Source organism: Lytechinus variegatus, chromosome 2, assembly GCF_018143015.1.
Source record: "Lytechinus variegatus isolate NC3 chromosome 2, Lvar_3.0, whole genome shotgun sequence".
Taxonomy (NCBI): domain Eukaryota; kingdom Metazoa; phylum Echinodermata; class Echinoidea; order Temnopleuroida; family Toxopneustidae; genus Lytechinus; species Lytechinus variegatus.
Window position 1 is genome coordinate 47,765,769 of NC_054741.1, and position 13,115 is coordinate 47,778,883.

Sequence of the window (13,115 nt, forward strand, 5' to 3'; positions counted from 1 at the left end):
TGATTTTACATGTATCTGTGAAACTTGGCTAACAACCTCTGACGATGCTGTCATTGAAGATCTTCGACCTAGTGGTTACACCTTTCTCCATCGTCCTAGAGTCTCCAAGCGCGGAGGTGGTGTCGGTTTCCTGTACAAGAACGATCTCAATGTGGTTTTGAATCCACCACAAGAACATGACACTTTTGAATCAATGCACGGGACCATTTCTAACAGTTCATCATGCTTGGACATCATGGTTTTATATCGACCACCTGGCAATCAATCTTTTTCTGCCTTTCTCGACGAATTTTCTGAGCTTCTTGATATGACTCTCCTCAAGCCATCTCCTATTTTCATCACAGGCGATCTGAACATCCACCTGGACAGTCTGTCCTCACCGAACACACAGAAGTTCAAAGATCTCCTTAGTAGTCATGGTGTATCTCAAATTGTCACCTCTCCTACCCACGACAAAGGTCATACACTTGATGCAGTCATCGTGAGGAACTCTGATAATCTGCTTTGCTCTGGTCTGAAGGTTATTCCTGGTATTTCAGACCACTCTGCCATCACCTGCCGGCTTCGTCATAAAAGGCCTCTTCGAACTGACTCCACGTTTACCTGTCGCAACATCAAGGCAATAAATAGAGAAGCGTTTGCCAATGATGTTGCCAGCTGCACCATTACAGCCTCTGATACGGACAGTGTATGCAATGCTGTGCAATTGTACAATCTTCAGCTCAGCACACTCCTGGATTCTCATGCACCGGCCAAGACGAGAACCATCAAGAACCGTAATGACTGTCCTTGGTTCAATCCTGATATCTCCGCAGCTAAGAGGAAACGCAGGAGACTTGAACGTAAATGGCGTTCCAACGGTAAGCTACACATCGACAGAGAACTATGGTGTGCTCAGAAGAACTTGGTAAACTCCATGCTGATGAAGGCGAAACGCTCACATTATGTTGGTCTCGTTGACGACTGTGGTAGCGACTCACGCAAGCTCTTCTCTCTTGCTAACCGTCTTTTGAATCGAAAGAAGTCTACCCCTCTACCACGTCACACTGATAGTCATGTTATGGCTGAGACGTTCATCCAGTTCTTCCAAGCGAAAGTTCGGACTATCTGCGACACTCTTCACCCAGATGAGTCCTGTCCTCAACCGTTCACTGCGACCTTACTTGAGACTCTGCATCCTACCAATCCAGATGAGATTCAATCAATTCTTAGGAAAATACCACCTAAATCATGCCAGTTAGACCCGATTCCTACCATTTTGTTAAAAGAATGTTGCACTACATTTGCTCCCATTATTTCTCAGATAGTTAATTTAAGTATTGATCAGGCTGAAGTTCCTACTTGTTTGAAGGTTGCCTATATCACTCCACTACTGAAGAAAAGTTCTCTTGATCCAGAGGTACTGCAAAATTACCGTCCTGTATCTAATCTGCCATTCTTATTCAAAATTCTTGAAAGGGTTGTTTTTTCTAGACTTTCTGATTATTTTTCTGACAACAATTTATTTGATCCCTTTCAATCTGCATATCGTCCCAACCATAGTGTGGAAACTCTCTTGGTCAATGTGTCCAACTCTATTCTTCAGGGTATGGACAAAGGAAATATCTCAGCCATGTTCTTACTCGACTTGTCTTCCGCTTTCGATACTGTCAATCATACTGTTCTTCTTAATACACTCAGTTCATTTGGTGTTAGGGGTCAGGCATACAAATGGTTTCAGTCATATCTTTCCTGTCACTCGCAGATTGTCTGTATTAATGACTGCACATCTAGTAGTATGCCTCTCTCTCACGGTGTACCGCAGGGTTCTGTGGGCGGACCCACTTTGTTTTCGATTTACTTGATTAGTTTGGGACATATCTTACAACGTCATAATATCCATTATCATATCTATGCCGATGACATCCAACTCTATCTCTCCTTCAAACCCAACCAGGCTGATGCAACAAATGCAATTGCCCTTCTTGAGAATTGTTTAGCTGACATTCACTCCTGGCTGGATAGTCATTCATTGAAACTGAATCCCTCCAAAACTGAGTTCCTTCTATTTGGTTCAAGGGCTCAACTTAGTAAGGTCAAGTTGTCATCCGTCTCTTTTTCGGGATGTATCATTAATGTGTCCCAGACGTGTCGTAACCTAGGTGTCATGTTAGATTATGGAATGTCTATGTCAAATCAAATAACCAACATTTGTAGGTCTGTAAGGTATCAGCTCCGAAATATTGGGTTCATCAGGAAATATTTGTCAAAATCTGCTACTGAAAAATTGGTTCACGCTCTGATTTCTTCACGACTTGACTTCGGGAATGCCTTACTTTACAATTTACCCAACACCCAGTTGTCTAAACTCCAAAAGCTCCAGAACGCTGCAGCACGTTTGGTCACCCTATCTAAAAAACATGTTCATATCACACCCATTCTGAAATCCCTTCATTGGTTAAAGGTCAACGATCGCATCATCTTCAAAATCCTTCTCCTTGTATTCCATGCAATTAACGGCTCTGCTCCACAGTACAATATTAATCTAATCAGCAAATACACTCCAGTGAGGTCCCTCCGTTCATCAAACTCCGGTTCCCTAGTTATTCCCAAATCCGTTAAAACATGGGGGGCTCGGGCTTTTGCGCATGCTGGCCCTGTTCTATGGAATGGTCTTCCCCTGACAATTCGTGAATGCACGTCCATTGATACTTTTAAACGTTACCTTAAGACTCGTCTATTCAATGCCTCTTACTCTTAATTGTTCCTGGATCGATTATTATTATATTTGTACCTATTCTCTTTCGTTCTTTCTTTCTTCTCTCACTGCGCCTTGGGCATTCTGCCGAGTGGATTTGGCGCACTATAAATTACATATATTATTATTATTATATATATAAATTAATATCATAACTGAGTGGTTTGGCCCATTTGTTTCCCCCGCTTTTTAGCAGCCTCTTCCATTTCCATTTTTTTATATGCTAAACAACTGCAAGAATATTTATTAGGAGGCTGCATTCTACAAGCTCCGCTTTTTAGCAGCCTCCTCCATTTCCAACCTGATTTGTAATAATCTTAAATATAATTTTCTGTACAGGAATATTTGAAATATGTTTTGTTATTTATATATGTCAACATGTACAGAAGAAACTGTAATTGTTGAAAATGGAAATAAACGAAATGAAATGTAGACTTGCTAATAACAAAACGATTCAAGCATGGGTGTCGATCACGGGGGGGGGGGGGGATATATCCCCCAATATTTCAAGTGGGGGATGGCCTGTATTATCATCCCCCCCAATAATTTAGGGTAGAAAAATTGTAATAATGATGATGAAAAAATGAACAGTTTGATCATGATGATTATAGTATGCCATCAATGGCGCACGAGAAGCCACACAGGTTGTAATTTGTGCTAGTCTTAATTGGTCCGAATCTGCATTTTATCATCATGCATTAAGAAGAACAAAGATATTGCCAGTCAGGTTAGATTTAAGAGAGAAGTTGTATACACAGAGGCGTCGATCCTGGGTGGGGGGGGGGGGGTGCAGGGGCGATCGCCCCACCAATGAAAATATTGGGGGCAAACATATCGTTTTGCCCCCCCCAAAAAAAAAAAAATTCCGCATGTGCAACTAGAAAATAAATTAAGATTGTAATGCTACACTGAAATCAGCAAGCGAGATTGAGATACCAACTCGATTTTGATTTAAAATCGTGCTCAAAATGTCTGCTTTTCAGATTGGAATATAAAAATTTTCAGCTCGCGCTTCGCGCTCGCATCATGTACCAAAAACCCATACTTTTCATGATTATATAGGTGCATAGAATGTCCCGTTTTCAATTCTAAACCTCAAAAGAACTTTGATTTGCAATAAGCTCTTGTTGGAGTATCTTCCATTAAAGTGTCTTTTTTCCAGATCAAAATTTTCAGCTCGCGCTCGCATCTATTGTTCTTCTAGATACCCATCTTAATCATTGGTACCAAAAATGCTTAGAATATCAAGCTTTCAGGTCAGAATATAAAGAAATTTCAGCTCGCTCTCTAGTGAGATACATGTATCGACCCTTCTCATGAGTTACTACAAACAAACCTAAACAGGTACATTTTTCCTGTTTTCATGACATACTAAAAAAAATTAGCTCGCGCTTCGCGCTCGCATTGTTGGTGAAGGTGAGATATGTGTCTCTTTCTCATGAGTTATATATATATATATATATAGGCCTATGTGTGTGTGGGTGAGTTTGTTCGTTTTTTGTGATCGAGCGCCTTTTGAACGTTGATTCATAATTTTGCCCCCCCCATCTGAAAAATGGATCGACGCCCCTGTGTATACATCATGCTCAATAAACAGATCACTATGTACATGGTCCAGTCAATTTTTGTCATTTTTTTTCTCGGTATGAGTTTAGAATAGGCTTACTTGTAACACAAATTGAATTTTCAAAAAAAATTATACAAGAATAGTACACTACAACAATGAAGGAATTTCCAAGAACACCATGCATATCAACCACTCCCAAATGTCCTAACTTGTGATTTTAGTGGGGGTAATGTTGAAAGATCCCCATCCACAAGAACATTTGTGTCAATCATCCCCCCAACCAAGAATACCGATCGACACCCATGGATTCAAGCGTAGCTCATTATGATCGTCCTACATTGATTTGCTTCGATGATGAATATTTGATAAACTGCAGGGCGCCTTTGGAAAGCAGTTTTGCATAACTGAACAGAGCTACCCTGCAGTATGAAATAAATAAAACCAATAAATAAACAAAAAAAGAAAAGAAAAAAAGTAAGCATTATACCCATAATCGATTTTTGGGTTGCATTTACGTTTCCTCTTGTGTTATTTTTGTGGTATAATTCTTAGATCATGTAGATAGGGGCGATGGAGCGAAGTTAAAAGTGGGGGGGGGGGGGGGGACAGGGAAAAGGGCACTATCTTAAAACAAAGAAAAAATGATTTTAACAGTGACGTAATGGGCAAAAATTTTGAGGGGGCCATGTTTCGTATTTCGTAAAAATTTTGACATTTTTATAATGAAAAATCAAATTTTGTGATAGATTTCGACAACTGATATTGAAAAAATAATGTTATATTTCACCCTTCTCTCTTTCCTTTTCTGTTTGTTTGCCTTGGTCGTGAAATATTTTGGGAGGGGCCAAGAGTCCCCAATCTGTACGTCTCTGCTCTTCTACCCCACTCGTATGACTCATGAAGCTTAATGCACGTAGGCATGGTAGGATTATCCTTAAAAGTTTTGTTATATTAACATACAAAAATGAAGTTAGTGTTTTCTTTTTCAAAGGGGCACTCGTTAACCCGTAAAATGGGTCCTTCTCAGGTGAAAGGGACACAGAACACGATCATGACATAAGGGGCGCTTTACTTGGGTATAAGGGGGCCTGGGACTGCTACGAGATAGGGAACTTATACAAGAAGGCAAGAGGGCACTTGCTCACACATAAAACTGGTCCTTCTCAGAACACGTTCGTGAGGGGCACCTTTCTTTGGTAAAAGGGGCACTGATTCGAGAAAGGGCACTTACAAGAAGGCAAGGGCAGAGGGGGCACTTGCTCACACATAAAACGGGTCCTTCTCAGGTGAAAGAGGCACAGAACCCCCGGGGGGCACTTACATTGACGAGTGGTTATCATGCGCGACCAAAAAAAAAACGTGATACGGGTGACAAAAACACTAAAATAATGAAAAAAGGGTATCTATTTCACTAGGAAAGTTAAGTGTTTAGGGTCAATTTTGCGGGGATTATAAAACAATTTTTTTTTATAAAGGATGTCCTTTTTGCCCCAACACTACGTGTTTAGAGTCCGATTTGCGTGAGTTGTGGAAGGTGGGGCCGTACTAAACCAAATGATGTGTAAAGGTAAAACTGACGACCAACGGACCCGTGACATTACATACAATAAAATATCGCTGTACTTGTTTAGGGCTTCATTTCAGGGAATACTTGCCATGAGTATCGTTTTGTTTCCAATACTTGTTCAGGTTAGGGTTTCACACGCCAATACTTGTTAAGGGGTGCATTTTCAGAATATGGAAAATACATGTTTAGGGTGCTTTTCGAGACCCCATGCATGGTCGCGCATGGTATCTTCGTGATGGGTAAAAAAATTGACAAAGATTTGAGAAATGGCATTTTCTAACTCATAAATCGGGGCCTTCTCAGGTGAAAAGGGCAGAACACGATCGAGAGAGGGCATTTTTGCTATTAAAATTTGGCACTTATGCAACAAAGGGCACTTGGTAACATCTAAAACGAGTCCTCAGTTGAAAGAGCACAGGACACGTTCGTGAGGGGGCATTTTTCTTGAAAAAGGGGACATATTCAGTGCTTCAAAAAGTGTGGGGGCACCCCAGGATCGCCGCCCCTATTCTAAGAATAATGAAAAACATGCCCCGAAAAAGGAAGAATAGTTTTATACCGAAAACAGGCTACCCCCAAAGAAGCTAGTAACCGTGATTTTTCACATATTTGAATTATGAAGATAACAATACGATTTCACGAAAAACCTTTCATGAAAAAACAGCTCCAGATATTTACTGAAGTGACAAGCACTCGGACTAGGAAATATTTGTAGAATATGTATTTCGTAATATTGTAAATTCACCTACAAAGAGTAGAGTAAGTTTCTTCCTTTTCATCGTTTTGTTTGTAGGAGATAGCGCGAACGCAGATCTCCGCTACCATAAATTATACGCCCGAGTTCCCCACGTTTGGGGGAATCGCAAGGTTCAGCAAGCCGGAGTGCAATGGCAAGCCTCGCCCTGGGGGTGCATCCTTCTTGATCAATGCGACCCCTGCGCCAGGTAAGTATGCCACTTGAGGGCTTCTGAAATATATTAAAAATACAAATGTGTCCTTTAAAACAGTTACGAAAATGCATATGCTGGGTTTTGAAACTGCTTTTGCATATTTGTCAAAATGTTTTTCATATTTGTTTTATGGTGATAATGTAAGCAAAACCTTATTTTTAACTATTGCACTGATTCCAATTTTGATTACTTGAAATCTACTGTTGAAAATACGAATTTACTCGCAAAATATGGTTCATCAGTTGTCAAAGAGCGAGCCAGTTCAGAAAAGCTTCATGAATATTCATCAAAAAACAATCACGTGACAGTACTGTTCACACTCCCGCAGTGCGTGTCGCTCCAATGGATCGACGTGTCACTCCGATTGATACATTTGCGCGAACGAACCGTCCAACCCGGAAAACGTATTTATTATGAGCAATGGCCTGAAAAAAAGCATGGTGCGGGAACAATTTTATTTGTCGGGTTGGGCAACTATACTGATTTTACACATCAAAGCCGCCAAAATGAAATAATATTCTCCATTTTATTTGGATGAATGAACTAATGCTGTACTGACTTTAAGGCCTTCAACATAAAAGACACATGCAGTTATATTATGTACCAATTTCATTTTAGTTTACGTATGTACAATCCATTGCGATGCATGATGTAATAAATTTCGTACCACACCATATACCATCACACAGGTTAATTTCATGACATGTGCTCCGATGGAAAATATGCACAATAAGAAATACTGACCCCAAAACTCGATCTATTACAATAACTTCTTGTGCATTTGCCCTCTGAGATATTGAGACCGGAGCAATTTTCGCAGGAGCATATGTCGTGTCACCATCGACAGATCCCTTGCCTAAGTACTAGCAGGTGGTGCCTTTATTGTTTAATCATTCCACCCCAATTAAAGTTTTTAAAAATACGTGATATTGTTTAAAAACTGATATCAAGATAGACTTGAACAATATAGTTTGAGTATTATCCTAATTATCATTACTATTATTATAAATGCTTGTTAATACTAAAAATGAAGAAGAAGAAGAAGAAAGGTGAAAGAAAGATAGAAAGAACTTAGAAGAAAGAAAGAAAGAAGGAAAGAAAGAAAGAAAAAGAAAGAAAGAAAGAAAGAAAGAAAAAAAGAAAGAAAGAAAGAAAGAAAAAAAAAGAAAGAAAGAAAGGAGCCAAAAGGATTGGGGGAAATTCGATTCTAAATAAGCTATATTAAAAAATGTGAAAGAAATATTTCTTGTTCTTCAGTCGATTTTGTGAAATATATAATCTTTCCTTAATCTATCAGGTTGGTTCATATTTTTGTGAAGCCATAAAATTCAGAGTACATGTAATTCATAAATAGCTCGATGTGTAATCGATGGAATATAGTGCGTAACGATGTTCGTGTTTTAACGTGTCAGGTGATTCATGTCAGGTGACCATACTGTGACGTATTTGAAGTCATGTGATAGATCACATGATCTGTTGTTAACGTGAATTGGCTCCGATGGCATGCAATGCCAAACGGCGCGGTGCATTGTTCGATCGAAGACGAAGGCGTTCTAGAAAAAACCTTTCGGGCGGCATCATCCTCCGGACGGAATTGTGAATCAAAATTACGCATTCGCAGATGACTTTGGATTCTTTTCTGTGGAGAAAAATATTATCAAACAGGTATTTTAGAAGTAATCTGCAGAGTGCAGAGAGTGCAGAATTACATTTACATTTGTCATGTTTGTTATTGTTGAAGCCTGAACTTGAATTGAAGGTTATGAATCATGCCATCATCATGGTTATCAATGCTGCTGACCATGCATGCTGACAAGACGACGCGTCGTTGCTAGTAGTACTGCTGTATCTAGGGATGATACTGTTGGATATTGTTAAATAATATTGACTGGCCTTGAGGGGAACATCAAATATATTGCCAGCAAATGAATCATATTGGCCCGAGTCTTTAGACGAGGGCAATGAATATGGGTCATTTAAGGGCAATATATTTGATGTTCCCCGAAAGAAGAGCGAGTCAATATTTTTATTATCCAAATCAGATATCTAGAGCAAAAATCATGATAATGGGGATATTTCTTTTAAAAATAAGAGTTCTATTGTGTCATGTTAATATCGGTCTAGGCTCTGCACTTAACCATTATGACGTACTTGCAAGCGCTCGGATTCAGCGTTGTCTTTATTATGACGTATATTGTTGGTGGGCGGATCCTTATGAAGCGTATCTCTTTATACACATCCACAAATGCCCGGATGTGAGACCAGGGAAAATACAAAGGTATATTTTGCTTCGTCTCTGCATGCAAAGTAAATACGCGCATTGAGACCAAGGAAAATACAAACAATATACCTACCCTTCCCGATATTCAGAAAATGTAGGGCAATACGGTTTTGTAAATGACCAGCTCAGATGTCTGATACGGGTGATAATGTTAAATAATCCCCAGGAATACAGTGATTCGTGTCTGGTGATGGAGACTTTCAATTATAAAACGTGGACTTTAGTCATTACGCGAGCTAGCTTTTTGCGTCCCCCCAAAAAATATACACTTTTGAAATGGCTGCCAAATAAAAAATATAGCCTATATAGGCCTATCACTTTAGTCTTTGGCAAGTTTGGGGGAAGACTTATGGAAATAGCCTTGAGGACCTTATGATGATATTTTTTAATATTTTGACACATACTACAAAAACGACATCATGTACTTCATCACAAAGCCTTAGACCCCCTGCCATAGTTTAGGCATATAAGAGACTCTTGTGAACAAACCTTTTTTTGAAGAACAGTTTATAGATAAAAATTATCATTTAACAAAAAAATAAATTCAAAACATTATTATAAATAATCATTATTGTAATAATACTCATTTATCATATTTTTATTTGATCAAGTACCCAATCAAAGTTAATCACAAAATTGTCATATAGTCTGGGCTTAAAATAACTTCTTTTATATGTTCTACACATAACTAAAGTTCTGTTTAAGGACATATGCATTCATAATAATATACAGACATTAATAATTGTACAACGCCTACTTCGCTTGTTGTACGTGAGCAAATGGGAGGCTGAATGTCACACATTCATACCTTTGAACGCAAGACGTATCATCCAAAATGTACAGTTGCACGGCTTTAGGAGGTGACGTCACAATACGATTTAATTCACTGGGCACAGTAAAAATGAAGGTGCAATACGCGTATAGCCTGGCCTGCTGGCTAAATGCGCAATGCTGCCTGAGGTCATGTGCGCTTGTGGGATTTTGCTTTTTGCTTTCAATATTTTTGTTTCCTAATTTTCATAGATTACTGCATGGAAAAACTCTTTTTTTTCCTTCATATTTTCGCTAGATTCCGAGGCGTTGTACAACACAAATAGCGAATATTCTTATTCATGCAGTGGTGCGATATTTCGCATTCAGTGAAAGAAAGAGAAGCTCTATTGCCTCGTTGAATAGAGCATCTTTCTTTCACCTCATGCAAAATCTCTCACCATCGCACTCATGCCTATTCGCTATTTGTATACTGTCTCTTTCATGCTTCCTGGGATTTATTTATTAATTTCTAACATACATGTGTCTTGGAGAGTTTTTGCACCAGGGGCATTGTGCATTGGACATTAATGCCTATTTGATATTCTTAATTTGCTTTTTATCATTGTCTATTTTCGCTGTCATCGTTATTATTTTATTATCACATATTTTTTTCAATTTTTATTTCCCCCAATTTTTTTTTTTTTCCATTTTTTTTTTGGGGGGGCATCTCAGAAAAATAATAAGTATCAAGATTGTTGGTTCCTGGACCTGAGATTTCTCTTAAAACTATGCATGCCAGTGGCTCAGCCGCTTGGAGTTGGAGTGATGGGGGCAGTCATGACACCATTGACGCGACATCATCCATATACCATAATTCAGTAATTTTGAGAACTTTGTCAAAATGTGTTACTTGGCAGCATGATGTTATCTTTTAAAAAAGCCTTGAAAAAGCAAATAAATAAGTCATAATACTGATCAAAATCTGCATTCATTGTCCTTCAGCCATGTTCATGTATTTGTATTTAGATTAATCCAGGAAACTTGTATCGAGGTTAAACTTCTTTAAGGGTAAACTTTATCAAATTGATCAATTAAAACAGTTTGGTATTTTGTATCTGCTAATAGGGAAGTGAATTTCCCAGAAGATAATATTGTTTCCTGTCTGTCACAGGAAAGAAAACAGAATTGTTCAAATCATGGAGACCTTGGATATGGATGTATTATATTTTGATTCGTGCTTGCTAATTTCTGTCAAATCATTATTAAATGACCGAGGATTTTATAACCTTGAAAGGGTAATTTTATTTCTAATTCAGTTTCATTAGCAAACTTTTCTGCACAAGAGCTCTGAATTCTTTACAAGATTGGTATAATGACACCATTTTATAAGGTTAATTGCAATAAAACTGAACATTATAATGTTAGACCGATGGATGTGGTCTTTGAGTCATTCATCAGACAGGATGTGTGTGATTATTTTATATTTTCAAATAGGAAGAAATGAGAAGGGGAATGCCTCTCAAAATAAATGTTTTTCTCATTAATTTCAAGTACAGTACTAAAGCTGACAATGTTTTGTTGATGTTTTATACTTCTGTATACAGTTGACTTCCTCAGACGTTGTTGCCATTTTTTCTTGATACTTAATGATGGGATTTCATGTTTTGCATTCCCTTGCTTTCATTTCTTTTCACAGACAAAGATGGCTTCCTCCATCGCCATTGTGAAAGTGCCGAACATGAACTGTGAGCTCTGTCGTAGAACAATTGAAATTGAACTTTCCAAGATTCCAGGGGTTAAAGTTGTGAAGAGTTCGTTGCCAGCCAGGGTCATCAGAGTCACCTACGACGACCAGTTGATTGGTCATGATGTCATCACTGATGCCATTGATGAGCTGGGTTATATAGTCGGCAAAGTTGAGTCTTTTGCCAGTCCACTTTCAAACAATATTCGATCAAGGAATGATATCGCTCCTGCTTCTTCTGTGTCTGAAAAACCTGATGATAAAATTTCTGCTGTAGCCAACTGTCAAACAGAATTCAAGGAGAATGAAGTAGAAGCACCTACGTGTGAAACATTTAATTTGATTATCAAGGTATGTATTTCGTATCTAGATGTGATGTAAAATACATATTATACATCACCTATTCAATTAGAAGTTGGATAAGGATTTAGTTTTCAAACTAATAAAAAATTACCTTACCTATTTTTTTTTCATTGAATTCAGGATTTGTAATAAAATATTTTCTCCATTTTCTTTTCTTGTTGAGTTTTGAATTTATAGCTGAATATGATTTGAATAATTATTTTGTCACAAATGAAAAGGCTTGAAAAGTATTGACATGCAATTTCATCGTTCTGTGACTTTAGAACTGCGTGTAGCTAAATTGGTAGGGGAAGGCAGGATAAATTAAGCATAGGGGCAAGTTGAGCTACCAGCCCCAGGCCAATAATGAATAAGTCAGACATTATGGTGGTGTCATGTAATTGATGACCCATTATATAACCCTTAACCCCACCACATTGTTTTCAACTTTGAAACAAAAAGTACTTTTTTAGAGGGAAAAATACAAATTTTATCCAAAAAAGTAAAAAAAGGGTGTGAAATACATAAGTGCTTTTTACCCACACTACAAAATATTGTTATTCCAGGTATGGATTCTCATTCTTGTTATAGTCTTTTGCATGATGGATGCATAAGAAATGTGTGGATATCAAAATATCGCATGAAGTTAGGACTGGGGTAAGTTGAGCCAGCCAACATTGGGCAAGTTGAGCCATGGTAATTCTTATGGTAATGTACAACAAATAAACAAACAATCTTTTAAAAGCCTTTGATATGCAGGCAGAAAGGAACAAAACCACACTACAGTTCTTTTACTTTTAGAGGATGTTAGAATTTATAGGGAATTAGCAAGTGAAAAGACTTTAAATAAAAAAAAATTGGCATGCTGGTTCTTCCTGTATACATTTTGTTCGTAGTTTTTGTGGCTCAAATCACCCCAGAAGGTGGCAGAACTTATCCCACAGATTGGGCAAGTTAAGCCATTTGACATCATTTTTTCAAAGGTCACAATGACTTTCAGTGTGGGGGTAGAAAGTTATATATAGGTGAAAAATATTTCCCAAGAATCAAATTTAATAGCAAGTTACTTATTTCTACAATATTATTATTCATATCAATTCTAACATGCAAAATGCAAAAAGTGTCAGAACTTACCCCACCTTCCCCTACTCTTTTTATTTTCTTAGGTGCCTTC

The 13,115-nt window shown here is 38.1% G+C and overlaps 2 protein-coding genes and 1 non-coding gene across 4 annotated transcripts in view; 2 read left to right on the forward strand and 1 right to left on the reverse strand.

Moving 5' to 3' along the window:
- The first annotated feature begins 235 nt into the window (after positions 1 to 235).
- LOC121406838 lies at positions 236 to 7,688 on the forward strand. The gene is made up of 3 exons (XM_041597709.1): positions 236 to 1,399; positions 6,665 to 6,815; positions 7,615 to 7,688. The coding sequence occupies exons 1-3, from the start codon at positions 236 to 238 to the stop codon at positions 7,686 to 7,688; spliced, it is 1,389 nt and encodes a 462-aa protein (XP_041453643.1).
- LOC121409761 lies at positions 6,662 to 6,823 on the reverse strand. Its single transcript, XR_005969196.1, has one exon. It is a non-coding gene; the product is annotated as a U1 spliceosomal RNA (small nuclear RNA).
- Positions 7,689 to 8,332: 644 nt separating the features above from the next.
- LOC121408207 (copper-transporting ATPase 1-like) overlaps positions 8,333 to 13,115 on the forward strand; it is a 55,492-nt gene continuing 50,709 nt past the window's right edge. For both annotated transcript variants that reach the window (XM_041599588.1, XM_041599589.1), the window contains exons 1-2: positions 8,333 to 8,486; positions 11,552 to 11,950. In XM_041599588.1, coding sequence (XP_041455522.1) covers positions 11,558 to 11,950 — 393 coding nt within the window. In that variant the 5' untranslated portion in view covers positions 8,333 to 8,486; positions 11,552 to 11,557. The remainder of the gene's footprint in view (positions 8,487 to 11,551; positions 11,951 to 13,115) is intronic.